The 22,328-nt window shown below is 40.5% G+C and overlaps 1 protein-coding gene across 3 annotated transcripts in view; it reads right to left on the bottom strand.

Annotated features, from left to right (window-relative positions):
* Positions 1-564: 564 nt before the first annotated feature.
* Positions 565-22,328, bottom strand: part of LOC132834640 (cytoplasmic polyadenylation element-binding protein 1-B-like) — a 107,835-nt gene continuing 86,071 nt past the window's right edge. For all 3 annotated transcript variants that reach the window (XM_060853539.1, XM_060853538.1, XM_060853541.1), the window contains 9 exons: positions 20,479-20,699; positions 11,446-11,692; positions 10,325-10,438; positions 5,850-5,939; positions 5,039-5,175; positions 4,308-4,506; positions 2,764-2,858; positions 2,590-2,670; positions 565-2,124 (listed from right to left, as the gene is read on the bottom strand). In XM_060853539.1, coding sequence (XP_060709522.1) covers positions 2,014-2,124; positions 2,590-2,670; positions 2,764-2,858; positions 4,308-4,506; positions 5,039-5,175; positions 5,850-5,939; positions 10,325-10,438; positions 11,446-11,692; positions 20,479-20,699 — 1,295 coding nt within the window. In that variant the 3' untranslated portion in view covers positions 565-2,013. The remainder of the gene's footprint in view (positions 2,125-2,589; positions 2,671-2,763; positions 2,859-4,307; positions 4,507-5,038; positions 5,176-5,849; positions 5,940-10,324; positions 10,439-11,445; positions 11,693-20,478; positions 20,700-22,328) is intronic.

The following is a 22,328-nucleotide window of genomic DNA, read 5'->3' as shown; positions in this document are numbered from 1 at the left end:
CACTCAAGTGTCAAGTTCACCCTTTAACATTCAATACTTCAACTGTTGTGCATATGGTGATTTTATTGACCCAGCAAGAACAAAGGCAACTCCAAACATTGAAAATCTTCAGACATCCATAGAAAACCAGCTTACACCAGAATGTAAACTGAAATTAAACTCAAGTTAGAAGGCAATATCATCAGGCCTTCATTATTGCAATTCATTTGAGTTACAGTTTAGTTCACAATTCAAAAAAAAACACTACATAAGAAACTAATTGCAATTTAATTTGTAACTCAAAATAAGACCGGACAGTGACAATGATCCCAAATAAATTTTACAAAGTAAAGTGAGCATTCACAAATTTGAATTTATGGCTACTAGATGCCAGAGTTGTTTTTCCTTTAAAGAGCTTTCTATTCAGTTAGACCTAGAGCAGAAGTTGAAGTGATGCAAATATAAACTGGAATCAAACACTGATCAAAAACAAAAGAAAAGGGACTATATGATCATTTAGAAACCACTCAATTTATTTAGTTTTACCAGTAATACACTAATAGCAATCTGAATCACAGGATATGAACAAAATAAAAATCACTCCACAACATATTATACTGTGAACATCATGGGTTTATTCCATTTGGGTCTTTACTTGCAGCAAGTCTGGATGTCAATGGCCAGTATACTCCAGTCATTGGTCATGACCACACTGAAGGATTGCTACAATTTAGTCACTGCAAGTTCAGCAATACATCAGCAGATGGATTACTGGGATGTTTGGCCATTATGTACAATATAGGCTCTTATGCTTCTGGTTTAGAAGCAGCAGAGAAACGTTTTGCACTATACTGGTACATATTAGACATGTTTAACACTATAGTTTCTGCTTTAACAGGGTTCGTGTCCAACATTTAAACAGCTTACTCCACAACTTCAGGTAATTGCAGTTACACCTGCATACCACAGTGAGGTAGAGACCTTACTTAATGTTCAACAGCAGCTGGGCGGGCAGCTAGGCAACAGCTCAGCAAAAGAAAAAAGGTTAAGGACACTGGTTCTTTGGCACACAGCTTCAGATCAAAAACCACAAGAGTAAAAACCTCAAGTAACTTCCAAGACCCAAGCAGCTGCTCAGCTAGCCTCAGCAATAGTTTCTCATCCTTTAACAGTAAATGAGCAACTGCTCGTAAGGGGCCTAAACCGGATACTCAACCTGGCCTGGCCATGAAACCCCTTCTGCTCAAGTACAAAAAAGAAAACCACATCATCAGTGAGAATGGTGATTAAAAACCTCTACCTACCCATAGTGCAAATTAAAAAGTGCAAAGAACATCTTAACTATGTACAGCAGCTCGAATGTCGTTATTCAGTCCAGTTTCTAATCCGTAAATCCACACCAATGGTTGCAAACATCTTGATTTACAACAATGACCCAGGGTCCATAATAGCAGCCCCAGACACAAAAATGTTAAAAGCCACCAGGAGAGAGTCACTGTTGTGTTTGACTAAAACCTTTAAACAGTGTAAAAAAAACTGGTCAAAAAAATGAAGCCTTAAAAAGGCAGTCGTATCTGTAAAAACTGAGCGTAAAATATTGAATTTGATTGCTAAATAAAGCACTCCACTGCCTTAAGTAAAAAACCGGCTGAATATTCACCAGTATCTGCAGTCCTGATGGGGAAAAAAAAAATTTAAAGGCACTGTATGGCAACTGCTAGTGGAAAGGTAATGAACTTGCAACATTGTCAAAATGCAAGGAATGTAAAAAAGCCTAAAAATCTAAATGTGAAGCCACTTGCTTCAACACCTTCGAGACCTGGCTCTATCACCTCGGTGCAGAACTTTTGTCTGGGAACTGCTGTGGTGGTCCCCGATACCCCATGGAATTCACTGTGCATAGTGCGATTGTGAATATTAAAACAGCAAATAGCAAGTGCAGGAGTGAACTTCAGTCCATAATCGCTGTTCCCAGTCTGAGCCTTTTCCCAGCTCACTCACTCGACTGAAACCGAAACCACATTTGCTGTGCTTTTAGCTGCAGTCACGGTTCTTTTGGTTACGCATCAATGGACGGTGGTGGCGAAGAACCTCAAGGGAATGCTGCCACTGCCAGCATGAACGACAGAAATATTTGAAGCAGACCTGTAAGCAGCAAGACAACTAGCTTTAGGTAGTTAATATGCAGAATCAATGGAAACTTAAGATTCAAATTTTCCCACTATTTGTGACCGATTCAAAGCTAAATTTGAATTCCACATAAAATACAAAATTACAAGTCTTAAATCTCAGTGAAACAATTTAGGGTCACAGTTTAATATTCAAGCTCTGTTGCACTAGGTTATCAGATGCACTGTTTTCTTTGTCATTAACCAGAAAGAGAAAAGTTTAAATCTGAATCTTATGCTTTTGAACTGACATTCTGAAACAGAAGTCAATCCAGATTAGTTTTCAATCTCAAATTTAAAATGAGTACACCAAGTGAAACTTAACTGCAATACTGATTGCACCCTAGTATGTTAGGCCACACAGTATGATCTTAAAATAAAAAGAACCAAAGTCCTGAGGATTAATCATCAAGTTAGTTATCCAACTCAGAAGGGAACTCACTGGATCTCTGCAGAAAAATGGTCCTGGTTGAGCATTGCATGCCTGACACATGGAGTCCTCCAGGTAGGGATCAATCTGCACCTTTAGAACAAGGAGGGAAAAAAAAAAGACTTTAACCCAAATGTTTGCTTTTGGCAGAAAAGGCAAAGGCAGTCTTCAGAACTTCTGACTTACTTTTTTAGTGAATTTTGGAGTCTTTATCTCTACAAAGGCTGCTCCAACAGCATTAAGGTAACTACGCTGGTTATTAAAAGTGACTCGACCAGAACCTAAAATACACAGAACAAATCTCAAATTCAGTTAACCATTCTTAACCGCCAGCTTGGTTTCCCGATGTAAATTACAGGCATGTACAGCATTTTGCACAAGTGTTTCCAGGAATGGGCCTTTTATCTGCCCCAAGTGCAGAGTTTGAAGTGGACTGAAAGTGACAAGCTGAACAGGCTCATGAACTGAGTCACAATATAAGCAGCTCAACCCTTCAGGCTAGAGTTAGTGGTACAAATAAAAGCCCATGCCATTATAAAGTCTTCACAAAAGCTCAGATTCTACTCTAGAGCTCAAAATAAGCTCCACTGAAAGTACAAGAACCAATAACTGTATCCAGGATGAATGGTGTTGGAAATGGTTCATGTCAGTTATTGCTGGCTGCCATGTTATTCCATCTCCAAAGCTACTTTGGGTTGCAATCCCGATTTGCATTGCAAACATGAACATAGCTTCAACAATGATATTTAATTTGAACCTTCATGTACAGCAACAATTAAGTGTTAAAGGTCATTTTCCTCAGCCAAACAAGTTTACATTTGAATTGGAGGAAAGTGAATCAATTTAAAAAGAAATACAAAAAAGATTAAAAAATAATTCCACTAGATAGAATAGGGTTCTTTGCAGAAGGGACTATACAAACTGTTACAAAGCAAAAGATGACAATTACATTCAGACCAGAAACCCATGAGGAAACAAACGATTCCCCTTGCCACCAATTCCCCATAACCAAAAAAGGACATTAATTAATATGCTAAATATTGCTCTTGGGACAGCCAAAAGAAGAGTGGTATTGCTAATCATTAGCAAATTCATATTTACACCACATTCCACTTTGTGGCCAATATCTTTGAGGTAAAAACAGTAAAGCTGTAGCCCTAACAGGCCAACCTAATCAGTTTGCTGTATTCTCTGCTAATGCTCAGCTTACATTAAAGTTAACTACAAAACAGCTAGATATAAAGTAGTTTTAATCCAAAAAGGTACTGCAGATGAAAATAGCCAAGTAGGTCAGGTAACAACTGGGGAGACATAAACTGAGTTAACATTTTCTTTCAAAAGAAAACTTAAATCAGAAGCCTAGAATTTTAATTTTTGTCCATAGATGCTGCCCAACCTGAAGTTCCAGCACAACTTTTTAAATAAAAACCTTTATAGGCAGGGCTGAATGCAGTAGTTTTGAGGACAAGACAATCTTTGCACATGCTTTCAAAAATGTTGTGGTCCAAAGAAAGCAGACTAAGACATTGTAGCAGTTTCCTATGTAACTAAAACATAGCATCCTGCTTAGAGTATAAACAATTGGCATTGTCACAAAAAAGCCACACAGCTTGACTAGATCAAGTAGAAAAGTTAGATTTAGAAAAATAACTTAAATGAAGAGGTCAAATTACAACCAGGAGCATCAGAGCATAAATATAAAGAATACTCAGCACAAAAAAGGAGCATACCAATTGGATACTTGTGCTTGTCAGTATCAATACCAGCATACACTACTCCACCAAATAAGTCATTCATGATTGCTGCCAAAGCTTCTGCATTCAACATCCCATGTAGTGCTCCAACAAACACAGTTTTACTTGGGTCCAGTCGCTGGGATGGGCTACGGACAAAGTTGCTATCTGAAAGCACCCAAGGTATAACCTGTACCTAAAAAACAAAAATTATTTATGCATGGGTTAAAAAAGGTGCTCCTCAACTGCAATCTCCTTATTACTAGAATGAGGCATTACTGCCAAAAGTCATCTTTAACTATTCAAAAGTATTAAAAAAAGGTGGTACTAGAAGGACTCCATCTGAATACTGCACCATCTGAGAATTGCTAACTATAAACAGTATAGGTAGAAGGCACAAGTGTTATAAACTTGGAGAAGAAGAAGTAGTGAGGAAGACCATTACAACTTAGTATCAGAACACTTCTCTCAAAAATCAGGTGTTACCTGAACAGCAAAAGCATAGCACTAGAGTTTATAATTAACCCAAAATTAAGCTATTTACTTAGTATATACCTGCAAATTCAAAATCCACTTTATGTTTGGGTCAAACCCAATTTCACAAGTTTGATATTAAACTGGTTTCATACTAAACAAAACAAGAGTCATTCATGGGATTGGAGGGAAAGTTTGTTCAAAAATTTAACTAAGTTTCTCAAATATAACAAATCTCTCAAAAGGAGTAATACCTCTTTGCAACGCATCCTGCGACTTGACATCTTGAAATAATATTCACTTGCACCGTCAGTGCTCATAAGATCATGTGTGCAGGATTGTAGTAACGCACGCACAGACTTCTCAGATTCAAAAACCAAGTAGACATAACCTAACAAAACAAAGCAACAATTTTATAAAAAAAAAGTCAGTAATTTTTGCATCTTCACTGGTAAAACTGAAGGCGAGAGTGCACATTTCCATATCACCTTCAATAAACTGGCAGATGGATAAAATGACCACAAAAGTTTGGCTTGCTATCAAAATCAGGTTGTGACATGAACAGGGATTGCACTTAAATGAAGCAATCCTATTCCACGAATATACAAGAGTTCTTGAAATAGTTACAGCCAAATACAATCTAAGGTAGATTGAAGCTTTAAAGTAAAGCTCAAACATTTTCATGCAAGCTAAACCGATGTTTTAAAAACTCCATTGTTATTTCAACTAGTAGGGAGCCAAACTGAAGAGTGCTAGAAATTGCACATTAAAATATCAATTGGTTGACATGGTCAAACCAGATTAGGTTAATCTCACTGACAGCATCTCTTGCTTAAATGGAGTGTACATTAAAAGTGAAAAACACCAGCCTTTACCATAAAGATAACTTGGTCATTAAAATCTGTGTAGTGTACACACCCTTACCAGCTATCCAAAGTGACTTGGTTATCAGCTGTAGCTGCATGCATACCAGTGCTCTGACCCTCAACCTTGGGTGAACGTGACAGTCAGAACAGGTAAAATGTCCTACCATGTCTCAGCTCTCATTACCTTTCGGCATATTACCTTTGGGTGGGCATCGAGGGTGCTTGCCATCCTTACCCGGCCATTCCACACTCAGTGAGCCAAATACCCTGAAAGTATTTATCAGTCCAACTAGGGAGGAAAGAAATAATATCAAATCACTCTAGGTAGCCTGATCTGCCAAAATGCCCCAAAGAACCCATTTTGAACTTGAGCCATAAAGCAAAGCAACTCTTCAGGTACTCAAAGCAAAAAAAATGTCAGAATACAAGTCTATCCAAATAGCAATACCAACTTCCAGCTGGAAAATAATATCCTGTTTTAAATTAAAACTGAAAACTTTGATTTAGCCCAAAACAACTACACAGAAAAAGTGAGTATTTTCAATTTACAGTATGTGCAAGATGGGTCATTGACCAAATTTTGCAGACAATTAGTGAAGCCTGTGCAGCTAACTGCCTATGGAGTAACATCAGAAAGTGCAGAATAAAATTACCCTTCTACCATTTCAGAATCAGTGATTGGAATATAGTTGAGATCTTTGCAAGGGAAACAAAGATTCATTAAACCTCAGTCTAATGTATACCAGTGCCCAAAATATTTTAAGCAGTACTTATGGAGTTCAAAACGTTTATTCATGAGAGACCATTTCACTAACAGTTACAATGGAAAAAAAAGTCTTGAGAAATATTACAAAATCTCTATCCAAGCACCTGTACAGCTCTACATCCTGGACTGAACCAGTAAAAGAATAAAGATGTTCGAAAGTTGATTTCAAAAGACAAAAACAGGGAAATCTACCCAGATGGGTTAGGTCTTCGACATTTGATCTTTAATAGGTAAGATCAAGATGGAAATTTTAGAGCAAGGAAACTACTAGAAGCTTTTGCAGGAAATAAAATTGGGTCCACAATTTAAGAAAACAAAAACCATTAATTTCAAAATGCAGTGTTACTGAATTATGCCAACAGTAGAAAATCGGATTAGAAATAAAGCTCAATGTACTTTCAATGCCACCTCAGATTTGTGGGCGGCACGGTGGCACAGTGGTTAGCACTGCTGCCTCACAGCGCCTGAGACCCGGGTTCAATTCCCGACTCAGGCGACTGACTGTGTGGAGTTTGCACGTTCTCCCCGTGTCTGCATGGGTTTCCTCCCACAGTCCAAAGATGTGTGGGTCAGGTGAATTGGCCATGCTAAATTGGCCATATAGTGTTAGGTAAGGGGTGTATGTAGGGGTATGGGTGGGTTGCGCTTCGGCGGGTCGGTGTGGACTTGTTGGGCCGAAGGGCCTGTTTCCACACTAAGTAATCTAATCTAAAGCATGTGGCCTTAATACAATTTAAAATGGTTTCAAAACAAACTTAAAATTTTAAAATCCTCAAACAGAAGAAGGATAGAATGCCACAAAATTAAGGGAAATGTGGCATTAGCTAATAACTAAAAACAAATTGGCCAACACAAAATGGGAAAATTCCAAACATTTGGCGATAGCGGAGACAAAAGCAACATTTAACTGATTCATGTTTGGTTTTAATGGGTTAAAAAAATTTAAAAAAAATGTCAAATCAACTGAACATCGTTACATAACCACGTGCTGCTAAGTAGCTATACCCTGATATTTCAGAGGAAACCATTTACACCACAGCAGGTTGATTTTAAAAAGACCTTCAATTTGGATAACTTAAAATTATCTCCTTGAAGTACTCAGGAGATGGAGAAATACAAAGTGAATATTTCACTTCAGTATTTGCTGTGGAGAACATGCTAGGGAGAGTAGGAATGTATTGAAATAATTATGCCCTGAAAACACACTGCATTACAAAAGGGGTGAAGCTAGGAGTCTTAAAAGTGGCTAGGACTTGATCAAGTGTAGCCCAGGATGTGAGGGAAGCTATGGAAGAAACTGGGTTCCCTAGCAGATATGGGCGGCACGGTGGCACAGTGGTTAGCACTGCTGCCTCACAGCGCCTGTAGACCCGGGTTCAATTCCCGACTCAGGCGACTGACTGTGTGGAGTTTGCACGTTCTCCCCGTGTCTGCGTGGGTTTCCTCCGGGTGCTCCAGTTTCCTCCCACAGTCCAAAGATGTGCGGGTCAGGTGAATTGGCCAAGCTAAATTGCCTGTAGTGTTAGGTAAGGGGTAAATGTAGGGGTATGGGTGGGTTGCGCTTCGGCGGGTCGGTGTGGACTTGTTGGGCCGAAGGGCCTGTTTCCACACTAAGTCTAATCTAATATAGGTTTCACCTCTAGGTGAAGTTGAGTACTTAAGGCTGAGAGGAAATGCCTGGGAACTACAGACTAGTGAGTGACATCAGGGGTGGGTAAATTGGAGGGGATTAGGATAGATAGAAATTTTGTATGGGGAGGGGGCACAAAGACTGCTTTGACAGTCAGCATAGATGTACCCTTGGGAAATCATAGCTCAAACTTGGATGACTTTTGAGAAGGTAACACGATAGATGAAGGCAGAGCAGTAGATGTCTGCACGGACATTCGTAAAGCTCTTCAAGGTTCCACACAGACTGGTTAGTAAAGTTAGATCTCACAAACTTCCAATTGTATACAAAATTGGCCTGATAGTAGGGAGTGTGACGCAAGGTTGTTTTTCAGACTGGAGGCCTGTGACTAGCAGAGTTCCCCAGGGATCAGTATCGGGTCCACTTGTTGGTCATTTATGTATAGCTATTTGAATGAGAATTTATGAAGCATGGTTAGCATGTTTGAGGAGGACACTAAAATTGGTGGCACATTGTGGACAGGAAGATTGTTATCAGGAGTACAACAGGATCTTGATAATTGGGCCAGTGGGGCTAGTGAGTGCCAGATGGAGTTTAATATGGATAAATGCAAGGTGTTGGATTTTGGTCAGAAACAAGGGCAGAACTCAGTTAATAGTAGGGGGCTGGGCAATGTTCAAAGGAGAGACCTGAGATGCAGACACTGATGCTGCTCCTTGGCTCTTTCCTTCCAAAGTGGTCATAAATGACAGACTTTGAGAAGTCCACATTAAAGGGTTTTAGGGCCAATTTGATCATAGCTAACAGATACTGCTTTAGACGAGAGGCTTTCAAGTCTAGAAACCACTTGCATAATGAAAGGGGAGCAGCCATTTCTTCCAGCTAAGCTTTTCTCTGGTTTGGTTTTAGCAGAATTGAAAAAGCTGCTGGACCCAAAGCATGTCTGGTACTCTGACATCTCTCCTGTAAGACTGTTTGACTTTACCTTTTGTGCCAAGGATATTCATAGGGATTGTTGCAAGTATTGGGAATACCATCATTAAGTTGGGATATTTTGTTGGGTTTGCAGATGGGTTAAAGTTATTTAGTATTCTGTTTTCTTTTGTTAGTGTTTCATTTGGTAATCTTGTACATAAAGTCTGTTTTGTCTAAAACAGTGGTTTGACCAGCTGCATCCCGCCAGGAATATCTACTGTATACCTGCAAAAAAACCAAAGTTAGGGTCTGGGCTACTTTCTGGAAATGTGGAGGTATCCAGCCTGGCCCACAGCAGTACATATACGTTTCAAAGGTGTGTCATAGGTAGACAAGGTGACAAAGGCAGTGTTTAATTTGCACTTGCCTTGATCAATCAGGACATTGAGTACAAGAGTTGCAATGTCATATTAAAGCTGTCCAAGACATTAAGACCACTTTGGAGTAGTGTACAATTCTGGTCAACTTGATATTTAAAAAGGTCATTCTCTCAAACCTTCTAGTCTTGAAAGAGGTTGAATAGGCTAGGACTTTTACCCCCACCTTTGAGTGCAGAAGGTAGCAGGGTGATGTTATACAGGTTGTAAGATTACAAGGGGCACAGATAAAAAGGTGAATAGCCAAGGTCTTTTCCCCACAGTTGGGAACTTCAGAAGGCAGGAGTTAAAGAGATGGGAAAAATTTAAGAAGGACCCAAGGAGCAACTTTTTTCATAGAGGGTTATGTGTATATGGAATGAGCTACCAGAAGTAGTGGTAGGAAAACAAACTGCAGATGCTGGAATCCAAGGTTGGCAAGCAAGAACCTGGAAGAACATAGCAAGCCAGGTAGCATCAAGTCATGGAGAAAATTGTTGTTTCAGGGGTGACCCTTCTTTGGTACTGAAGAACAAAACGTTGACTTCACCTCCTGATGTTGGCTGGATTGCTGCGTCCTTCCAGCTGGCCTACAGAGAAAGTGGTAGAGGCTAGTACAATTACTACATGTAAAAGGCATCTGGAGGAGTACATGGAAAGGTTTAAAGGAATATGGGCTAAACTCAGGTAAGAATGAGACTAGTTCACTTAAGGAAACCAGATCATCACGGACAAGTTGGTCCCAAAATAAGGTCTGTTTCCATGCTGTATGACTACAAAAAACAAGTTAATCCTAGCTGTTGGCATATTTAATATAGTACTAAGCCAACGTTTGCAGATCCAAGGTTCTAATTTTATAGCAATCCCAACACTAATGCAAGCATGGTCAGCTGCAATATCACCGGTTCTTCTTCCCAATTCAGCATTCTTGGCCAGGCGACATTTACCTTCAGTAATATCCCAGGGCACACCACCCAGGAACACTTTGCAGGAATATATCGGGCTCTTGTAATTCCGGGGTGGTAGCTGGCCCCTCCATGTAAATGTGGCTTCACTCATTGCTTTCAAAGGAGAGAAAGAAAAGTGAATTTTACCAGCATTAAGCTTCGTGGCTATTCTACAAAGACAAGACTTAACCAATTGGTATTTGTAGTCAAACTGATTAAAGGTCTGAACCTATGCATAAAATATAGCATTTGTCCTTCTTCCAACTGTAAAAATAAGTTTATGCAAGGGTCAAACTTTCATTTCTCTTGCTGTTAAGAGATGTCAAGTCCAATTATCTGGTAGCAAAACATTATTCTGGTGCAGAAATTTGTAGTTAAATATCACTGGTGAACAATAGAGGCAGCTAGCAACAAGCTATAAGGAAATAAGCAAAACACTCAGTGGGAGGTATCCTATTCATAAAGGAAATTGGATAATGCTTCAACTAACAAAAACACCAAACCTGGTGAATAACCTAAATCTAAAAGTAATCAGTGTCTATTGTACTCATTTTTAAAAGCAACTTTGAAATAAGTCAATACATAGAATTTTAAACAGGACCTTGAAGCACAATAATTTGCACTCGGCAAAAAAGTGAATTCGTAGGTCAAAACTGTTCAAATCAAAAAATTGCTGTGCAAAATATTTTCGTGTTTATTGAAGGGGTGCTTGGCATGCTGTGGATCAATTGCATAATCCAGGGTGAAACTTCATGAAAAAAGGGTTTCATTTACAAATTCTTATCTTTATGGACTGCACTAAAGAGGGGTATCCCAGTGCATCAGAAAATGAAGCATTTTCCCCATTCTGTTTGAAATGAGAGGAAGCCAGCATAAATGGATAAGAAAATAGCTCAAGCACGAGGCTCGGTGATTCCTGAAAGCTCCCATTCTGGCGTGCAGCTGGAATAAATCCAAATTCAATCTTTATTTACTTTGCAAATGGAAAAAAAAAGGGAGGGAAATACTACCAGGAAATGGCACCCCAGTGTCAATTTACACATACTGTTAAGGCAGTAAACAAAGTGACTACCTAATCTTAGGCAGTAATATCTAGACAAACTTGAAATATACAATTTTACCTGCAGCTTGTCTATGTAGTCTGGCCTCCTTTTCAATGGAAAAAGGATCTTCTGGACCCTCTAAAAGATCCCAATTTGCCCATCCAGAATTTGCTGACCATCTTTTGAAAGGGTTAGGGCTCACAGGATTGGTCACAGAAGCCTGGTCTTGATCCAGTCGAGGGCTCATACCAATACGTTTTAGCGGATCCCTGCCCACTCCACCCATGGGCAAGAAGGAAATTGGAGGAGAAATGCGAAGACTTGACTAAAAAAAAAACAAATATAACCGCCAAAAATGCAATAGTTACTGAAGGCTTCACTTTAAGTCAAATACTATATTGTTGCAGCTAATGAAATTTAGTTTACTACCTTAAAAATGAAAAAAAAGTTTTAAAAAAGTCACAATATCCTATTAAAGCAGAAAAGGTTGGGAGTCAAATTCTTGGTTGTTACAAAACAATACCAGATCATTATCATCAATTAATTAGAAGAGTGCAACAGCAGAGAGTATAGGCAGAGAAAGTAAAATAGTAAAATAATTAAGACTTTTGCAGTCGTGAATATTCACAGAAGAGATAACACCACTAATCTAATTCAAACTGCCACTTAAAGTGACAAAGTATTTACAGTAACACCAAAAGCTTAAATGAGTTTTGGAAAGGCAAATCCGGTCAGGGCTTAAAACACTTAATGACAATGTCCTGGGGAGTGTTGCTGAACAAGGAGACCTTTGAGTTCTAGCTCCTTGAAGGTAGAGTTGCAGGTAGATAGGATGGTGAAGAATGCATTAGTATGTTTTCCTTTATTGGAAAGTACATACAGTAAAAGGGGTTGGGAAGTCATGCTACAGCTGTACAGGACATTGGTTAGGCCACTTTTGGAATATTGCATGTAATTCTAGTCACCTTCCTATCGCAAAGATGCTGTGAAAAACTTGGAAAGGTTCAGAAATGATTTACAAAGATGTTGCTAGGGTTGGATTTGAACTACTGAGGGGTTGAATAGGCTGGGGCTGTTTTCCCTGGAGCACCAGAGGCTGAGGTGTGACCTTAGAGGTTTATAAAATCATGAAGGGAATGATTGGATAAATAGACAAGGTATTTTCCTTGGATTGGAGGTGCCCAGAACTACAGGGCATAGGTTATAGAGTCAGAGAGGTACAGCATGGAAACAGTCCCTTCGGTCCAACCAATCCATGCTGACCAGATATCCCAACCCAATCTAGTCCCACCTGCCAGCACCTGGCCCATATCCCTCCAAACCCTTCCTATTCATATACCCATCCAAATGCCTCTTAAATGTTGCAATTGTACCAGCCTCCACCACTTCCTCTGACAGCTCATTCCATACACACACTACCCTCTGCATGAAAAAGTTGCCACTGAGGTCTCATCTTTTCCCCCCTTGCTGTAAACTTATGCCCTCTTTCTGGACTCCCCCAACCCAGGGAAAATACCTTGGGTATTTAGACTATCCATGCCCCTCAATTTTAAGCCACTATAAAAGGTCACACCTCAGTCTCCAACACTCCAAGGTCAATACGCTAGCCTGTTCAGCCTCTCCCTATAGCAAATCCTCCAACCCTGGCAACATCCTTGTAAATCTTTTCTGAACCCTTTCAAGTTTCACAACATCTTTCCGATAGGAAGGAGACCAGAATTGCATGCAATATTCCAAGTGACCTAACCAATGCTCTGTACAGCCACAACATGACCTCCCAACTCCTGTACTCAATACTCTGACCAATAAAGAAAAGAATACCAAAGGCCTTCTTCACTATCCTATTTACCTGCGACTTCACGGTCAAGGAGCTATGAATCTGCACTCCCAAGGTCTTTGTTCAGCAACACTCCCTAGGACCTTACTATTAAGTGTATAAGTCCTGCTAGGATTTGCTTTCCCAAAATGCAGCACATCATTTATCAAATTAAACTCCATCTGCCACTTCTCAGCCCATTGGTCCATCTGGTTAACATCCCATTGTAATGAGGTAACCTTTGCTGTCCACTATACCTCCAATTTTGGTGTCATCTGCAACCTTACTAACTTACCTCTTATGCTCACATTCAAATCATTTATGTAAAATGATGAACAGTAGTGGACCTAGCACCAATCCTTGTGGCACTCCACTGGTCACAGGCCTCCAGTCTGAAAAACAACCCTCCACCACCCTCTGTCTTCTACCTTTGAGCCAGTTCTGTATCCAAATGGCTAGTTCTCTGTATTCCATGAGATCTAATCTTGTTAACCAGTTTCCCATGGACAACTTTTTCCAGAGGGTGGTACAGGTATGGAATGGCCCAAAACGTCAAATTTCCTGTTCCTTAGATGCTGCCTAATCTGCTGTGCTTTAACCAGCAACACATTTTCAGCTCTGATCTCCAGCATCTACAGACCTCACTTTTTACTAGTTAACAAAAGTGGGCCATCTCCTGTCACTACAACAGCCATCTGCTCATCTTGTTCTCACACCCTGTCCAATATCCCAAATCCTTTAGAATCCCACTAATATCTCAACCAGAAGATCAAAACCTGAATGATCAGAATCGGCTATTCAGCCCATTGAGTCTATGCTGCTATTTGAGCATTGCTGATGTGTTTCTCAACCCCATTCTAACCTACCTGTTGTCTTTAATACACAATGATCTGGCCTCCAACCTTCTGTAGCCATTATTCCATAAGTTTACCACCCTGAAGTTATTCCACAGCAATTTAAGGGTTGACCTTTCAGAGATATGCCCTCAGATCCTAGTCTTATGTTGGTGGAAATTAGTCCATGTCCACCCTATCCAGATCTCTATTTGTAGATTTTAATCAGATCCCCCTCATCCTACACTTCAAGTTTGACTGAAGAGTCCACAGCACACAGACCCTGTGAAGTGCTTTTGTTGGTTCAGGACTCTATTTGATTGAATATGCCAACCAGATATCCTAAAATTAAGTCCACATCATTCTTGCAAGTCTCCTCTGGGCCCCCTCCAAAGCCAGCACATTTAATATGGGGCCCAAAACTGCTCAACATTTCAAATATGGTCTGCCCAGAGCTTTATACAGCTTCAGCAGTACATGCCTACTCTTATTCTAGTCCACTCAAAAATACTAGCATTGCAGTTGCTTTCTACTACCAATTGGACCTGCATAATAGATATAGATGTCAGAGATCGGTTCTTTACTCAGCAGTTAAGAACATGGCATGCCCTGCCTGGAACAGTGGACTTGCCAAAAGTAAGTGCATTTAAATGGTTATTGGATAATCATATCGATAACAGAATATCTAGTTTAGATGAGCTTTTGGTTCCACAGTTCAGCCCAAGAGGCCAAAAGGTCTGGACTACACTAATGTTCTATACTGTATGAACCTTTGAAAATTCTGAAACAGGACTCCCATGTCCTTTGCACTTCAGACATCTGAAGCCTTTATCCATTTTGGAAATACAGGGGGAACCACGAAAAAATCCCTTTCTGTGGGTTCAGTTACCTGTAGTTTACTGCAGACCGAAAGCATTAAAGGGAACCTTCCAGAACCAGGGACCAGAAGGCTGCCAGAAAGGTACATTTTCCAATGAAACGAAAATGTTCGCTCCTCACCATGGTCTCGTTTCCGCGGTAGGGGCTGGAATATAATCCTGCAGGTACGGTGGTAGCTACTGCAGTTACACCTCTTAAACGCATTAACTCACTTCCTCCATAAGTCTTTCTACAGCCTCCCTACCTCAACGCTACCCGTTTCTCCACTGGAGATCTGTAAACTTATTGCCTTCTGTTCTTTTGTCAAGAAGGTTAGCACATATTACAAGTAGCTGTCATCACCACTGACCCCTGCAGACTCTACTAGTTACCAGCTGTCCACCTGAAAAAGCATCCCCTTTGCCCCTACTCTGCCTTCAGCCAGCCAATCTTCTATCGATGCCATACTTTGATCCTAATACCATAGGCTCATCTTTCTCAGCCTCCTGCAGCACCTTGTCAAAGACCTTTTGAAAGCCCAGACTACAATGACTTTCTCTAATTTGCTTGTTAGATCAAAAAAACTCTACAGATTTGTCAAGCATGACCTCCCCTTGACAAAATTGTGCTGATTCAGCCCTATTTTACCATGCACATCCAAGTAGTCTGCTATCTTATCCTTCATAATGGATTCAAAGCCTGACCTCCATTGTTCAGGTTAACTGGCTTATTAATTTGTCATCTTCTGTTTCTTAAACAAGTGTTACATTAGCTATTGTCAGTCCTCTGACACTGAAAGATCACCAATGCCTCTACAAATCATCTCACCACTTCCTCAGAACTGTAGGGTTTAGTCCATCCAGTCTTACTATTTTTCTGACCTTTATGCTTGCCCAGCACCTTCAGGTGATGACCACTACTCTTCCTGACTCTCAGGAAGTTCTGATATGCTACTGGTGCAGTGTGTTCCACAAGACCGCTGATAAAAGAACTGAATAGATATAGTAATGAGAAGCAAATACAACTTTACCAACCTCAATGAACTGCTGGTCAATGTCCACTCTTGCATCATTTTTACACAAACTCTTGCAGTCTTTACATTAGCTAGCTTACCCGTTCATCTGATCCTTACTTATTGCTTTTAAAAAGATATGCTCTGCTGGTTTTGAGAGACTCCCAAGCCTCACCATGCTCTTTGCTTTAATGCTGTCCTTAACTCCTTCAGCTGTTGTCTCATCCTCTACTTTGTAAGTTTGTTCTTCCTAGAAATAAGTTTCTGCTGGGTAATTCAAAAATCTCATGCCATTACTTCCTAGGTTTCTTTTGCTAGGTTTCCCTTTTAAAATCAACTCTGGCCAGCTTCTCAAGTACAAATATCAAAAGGAAATTTACAGCCCAGGAACAGGCCCTTCGGCTCTCCAAGCCCATGCCAATCCAAATCCACTGTCTAAACCTATCGCCAAATTCCCGAGGATCTGTATCCCTCTGCTCGCCACCTACTCTTGCATCTATCCACAGTAAAATGAATCTACTGTGCCTGCTTCTACTATCTCTGCTGGCAATGTGTTCCAGACACCTACCACCCTGTGAAGTACTTGCTACATGCATGCCCCTTGAACTTTTCTCCTCTCCTTGACGCATGACCTCTTTATTGAATCCCTCAACCTGGGGAAAAAGCTTCTTTATCCACCCTCTCTACCCTTGAGAATTCTATAGACCTCAAATCAGGTCTCTCCGCCACCCCATCTCCTTTTTGCTAAGGAAAACAATCCTAACCTACTCAACCTCTTCAAAGCTAGCAACATCTTTGTAAACCTTCTCAGCATCCACATCCTTTTGTTAATGTGGCTACCAGAACTGTACACAATATTCTAAAGTCTTGTAAAATTTTAACGTGACCTTCCAGCCCTTATATGCAATGCCCAGTCCGGAGGCAAGCATACCATATGCCTTCTTGACCATTCTATCCACCTGTTCAACCACTTGCAGGGTACAATAGACCTGAACTCCCAGATCTCTCTGCTCAACTTTCTCCTCCTCTCCCCCCCAGTATAGTTCACTCTAGAATGAGACCTTCCAAACTGCATCACCTCACATTTGCCTGGATTGAACTACATTTGCCACTCCTTTGCCCAACTCCCCAGACTATATTCTCCAGTATTCTTCGACAGTCCCCTATGCTTTTTGCTACACCAATCTTCATGCCATCTGCAAACTTACTGATCAGACCAATGCCCTCTTTCACATCATTTGTGTATCACAAAAGAGGCCCCACTGATCACCGTTCTCCATTGAGAAACTCCATTCAACTACTATCTCCTGTTGCTCCACTAGTTCTTTATCCACCTAGCTGGAACACCCTGCACACCATATTACTTCACTTTCTCCATTAGTTTACCAAGGGGAACCTTATCAAACGCCTTACTAAAGTCCATGTACATGACATCTACAGCCCTTCCTTCATCTATCAATCTGGTCACTTCCTCAAAAGAAGTCTATTAAAGGCACAATCTTCCCTGCACAAAACTATGTTGCCTATCACTGATAAGCCCATTCTTTTCAAAACAAATAGATTTCAGTATCTTCTCCAGCAAATTTACCCAATGTCAGGCTCAATGGTCTGTAGTGACCTGCAATATCCCTGCTACCCTTGTCCAGTCCTCCAGCACTTGATCTGTGTTTAAGGATGCTACAAAGATATCAGTCACATTCTCCCTCATGTCTGTCACTTTCAATTGTATTACCTCCATCGGATTCAATCTACTGCCTCTACAACTGTAGGGTGAATTCCATCATATCATGGCCACTACTCCCTAGATTGTTCCTTCATCCTAAATTCTCGAAAGAAATCTGCCTCATTACTCAAAATTCATACTTGCCTGTTCCCTAGAAGGCTTCATCACAACCTGCTCAAAATCCACAAATTCCTTTTCTTGGGATCCACTACCAATCTCTTTTTGTCTACTGGCATACTAAAGTCCCATGGTTATTCTGAGCATTTCAATGCTTTTTCCATCTTAAATTTATTTTCTTTCCCATATCCTGATTTGTGCTAGAGGATTGTATGTAATTCACATTAGGAGGGGCCCCCTGCCTTGCAGCTCAACTCTACCCACACCGTTCTATGCCTTCTAACCCCATTACTTACTGCTAGGATTCTAAACTTTTCTCCTTACTAAAAAGATTGGATCCCTCCCCCTCTGCTTATCCTTGCAGTAAGGCATGCATTCTTTGATATGCAGTTCTAGCCCGGATCCCCTTGCATCAGATATACTTGGATCATACCCAGTTTCAAAAAACTGTGCTAAGCTCATTTACCATTTGTACACTGACTCCAGTGCAACACCTGCAAATCTGTGCTATCTGCCCCTTCAGTTGACTTTGTTCTCCTTTAAGTTAGATTCCTGAACCTTTCCATTCTGTCCTATTCTCAGACATTAATATGTGGCTATTAGATTGTAAATGGGATTAGAGGAACCACTGATCAAAATTTCAGATTATCCAGGCAAGATTGCAAGGTTCCATTGCGTGGTTAACAAGGTTATCTGGCTTTTGATTAACTAAATGAAGTACTGCCTGCCCATATCCTTTGGATAATAGAAGTTCCACAAAAATATATTCAGTTCAATTGTTTCATTGGAACACTTTACATGGAGTCTTTAGTCAGAGTCAGCTGTACAGCACAGATACAGATCCTTTGGTCCAACTCATCCACTCTAACCAGATGGCACTAGATTAATTTAGGATTATTTGCCAGCATTTGGCCCATATCCATCTAAATCCTTAACGAACCCATCTGATGCCTTTTTGTTACAGTAATTGTACCAGACTCCATTTCCTCTGGCAGCTCATGCCATACACAGGCCACCCTCTGCGTGAAAAAGTTGCCCATTCACCTTAAAACTTAAGCCTCTAGTTTTATACTCTTTCTACCCTGGTAAAAAGATCCACACCCATGCTTTTATACACCTCTAAGGTCACCCTTCCACCTGTCATTCCAGGAAAAACAGCTCCAGCCTACTCAACGTCTCTATAGCTCAAATCCTCCAATCCTGGCAACAATCTAAGTCTTTCCTGAACCCTTTCAAATTTCACAACATCATTCCTATTTGATTTTCTGTCCTTTGAAATTTCCAGTGGATTCACTATCATTTCTTGTCAGTCTACTCCCCTTCACACTTTTTTCTTTTACTTGAGTGACCTCTGCCAAATTTATCCCTTGTCCTCAGCACTTGGTTTGAAAGTCTGAGCTTCTCATCGCAGGGCTTGCAAGAATATTGGTCCCAGCACATTTAATATGGAAAAAAAGCGGTCTAAAAAGTACGATCCAGTAGTATGCACTAGCTACCTGAAGGAGCAGCACTCAAAGCTTGTACTTCAAACAAAAAAAAAATGTTGGCCAATGATCTGAAAAAACAAACTTGGGCCCCCCCAGTCCAATCTCTCTAGATTTGGAATCAGTTTCCCCATTAACCAGCACTCACTCCCCAAACAATGCATTGCATTCACCCAAGAGAAGCTTAAAAGAGTTTCCAAAGTTAATGAGTAACTAGAGATGGAGGCTCCTACCAGCCTTGCTAATTCATAGACACTTACCATATCAGATGACCCCCACCCCCAAGAGATGCCTCTGGGTACAAAGTCCAGGTATCTTAAACCTTTCTGATGTGTTTCTGTATCTGTAGTTAGTCTCCCAGCTCAAACGGAGTCAAAGCAGCTCAAATTTTAAACAATTACTGCAGGCAGTTCTCCACAGGTCTAACTGGTATCCAGGAGCATGACATCATGTGTCCTGCTATCCTTAATGTGCTCTAAGCTTTCATTCACACAATAGTAAATTTTGGGACTTAAAGATATCACTTCAACCCCCCCAAAAAGTTTTAACATGTTGCAATGCAATTTGGTTCAACAGGTGGCATTGGAAAAGTATGCAAGTAACGAAAGTCTGATTATATCTAGCTTGGTTGGTCAAGATCAAAAACAAAAACAAAATCATGCCACAGTGGACCAGATGACCTTGCTGCACTGTAATCAAATTCTATATGGTTGATCAATCTTATCCCACATCATGGGTAAAGACTAACATTAGCCAATTTTCTCAAGTCATCTTTCTAGACTGGAGATAACGGTTGGTGTGAAGAATTCTGTAGGGGTGCGTATGCGTGGAAAAGGAGGGGAACAGGAGAAAGAATACCTTCAAATAGGGCCAATCTACTCACCCACAATTCATCTCAAAACCCTGTAATTCTTTATTTGTTACAGTTTGAAATCCACGTCAACATTTTATTTCCTTTTGAATTGTTTGTTGCAAGTTAACTACTTACAGAATTCCTCAAGACAACTTTACTTCCAAATATTCTATGCTTCCTTCCTCAGTGTGCTAAATTTAACATTCCCCACTATTTTGTTACCATCATGCTCACTCAAATGGTCTGTGGAGAGATTAAGCAAAGGAACAGAATATAATCCAAAAATTGCTGTCAGTGCAAAGCTAGGAGAGATACTATTGCAAGAAAGCAAGTTTTAACCTGTACCAATCTTTACATTAAAAACAGCATATACACAGACAGCTGCTAGATACTGGAATCTGAAGAAATAGCTTACCATTAGCTCCGAAAGGGGATCAGAGCCAGAGCTGATGCCACTTGTATCAGAGTCAGATGGGCTGCTTGATCGAGAATCCAACATTGAACGGCTTTCCATGCGCTTCGGCAAGGATGATGCAATTTGGTCAGCGTAATTTGATCCTATGGGATCCAGTGATGGAAACCCAACTGCTGTTCTAGTCAGCTGAGCACTCAAGGGGTTAGCGAGCAAGCCTAAAACTGCAAGTAGGGGGAAGTCATTATAGATGCAAATTAAAGCAAAAACCTCAACCTTACCAAAAAAGTTTGCAATCAGCTTTCTTTCAAGTGTATGTTTCTAACTTTCCCTTTCCAAGCCAGTAATAACTTTGACCATTTCAAATATCACATTTGGGCTCCTCCTCGCCCCTCAACTCCTACAGCCCAGTCTAAAGCCTCCAGCTGGCCTCCCACGTCCACCACTGCTTTGGCAAGTGTTTTTTTTTCAAAAAACAACAAAATCACAATCATGCAAGAACCAGGAGAAGACCACCGCTTGGCCCTTTGAGTCTGCTCTGGCATTCAAGATCATGGCTGATTTTGTGGCCTCAGCTGTCACTATAACAATCCCCTTTACTATTAAAAGAAAGGAACCTTTGCTTCAAAAACAATTCAGAGGAAGTCTCAACTATTTTGCTGGGCAGAGTATTCCACAGATTCACAACTGTGTGAAGTTATTCCTCCTCAATTTAATCCTAAACCTGCTCTCCCCAAATTGAAGCTATGCCCTCTTGTTGCTTCCACTGGTGAGTGAAACTAGGACCATTCTAATTTCTATCTTACATAGAGTTAAAGGGAATAGATATTCTACAAGAATCTTCCTCATCCTAAATTCTAAATGATTATAACTCCAGTCCCAGTCTCATCTCAAGGCAACCCTCTAAATTGATAATCAACCTTGGGAATCTCCTCTGCACCCCATCTAGGGCCAGCACATCCTTTCTCAAGGAGGGAGACCAGTACTGCATACAGTACTCCAGGTATGGCCTCAATATATTGCAGTTGTAATAGGTACTAATGTCCCTGCTTTTAAACTCAAATCCTTCTAGCAATGAAGGACAAAACTCAAAATTGCCTTCATTACTTGAAGCACCTAAACACAAACTGGTGATTCCTGAATAAAGACACGCAGGTGCCTCTGCACAGTAGCATGCTGCAATTTTCTACTGCAGATAAGTCTGAAATTACTAGTATTCCTACCAAAACTAATGTCTTCACATGTAACACTGACAGTTTGAGGGATATTCAGTGGGTAAAGGTCTGCCAGATGGAGTACACAGAGTCCTCTGCACACTTTGCTCTACCAACCATCTTAGTCATCCACTAACTTTGATACTAAACATGGTGCCCAACTCCAAAACACCTATGTAAACGGTAAAAAAAAATTGCAATCCCACTGATCCCAGAGGCAGACCATTAGTCACCGATCGCCAAACAAAATAGTATTCATTTATCCCCACTCTGCTTCCTGTTAACCAATCCTCTATTCATGCTAACACGTGGCCTGTAATACCATGCACCTTGTCAAATGCCTTTGGAAATGCAGGTACACATTCATTGGGTGCCTGTTGTCAGCTGCACTCAATGTCTTCACAATTCCAGTAAATTAGATAAACATAACCTGCCCTTTATGAACCCATCTGCCCAGTGAGAACTTCTATCTAGTGGTCATCTTGCTATTTCTTCCTTAAATGATGATTCAAGCAATTCCCCATCTTTTGTCTACTGCCCTTTTTTAAAAATGGTGTCACATTTGCTGTTTTCCAATCTGCTGGGACTGCCAGAGTCCAGTAAATTTTGTAAAGTTACCATAAGTGCACTTGCTATTTC

The sequence above is a fragment of the Hemiscyllium ocellatum genome, chromosome 42 (assembly GCF_020745735.1).
Source record: "Hemiscyllium ocellatum isolate sHemOce1 chromosome 42, sHemOce1.pat.X.cur, whole genome shotgun sequence".
Taxonomy (NCBI): Eukaryota; Metazoa; Chordata; class Chondrichthyes; order Orectolobiformes; family Hemiscylliidae; genus Hemiscyllium; species Hemiscyllium ocellatum.
This window is presented reverse-complemented; position numbering and strand designations above follow the sequence as displayed.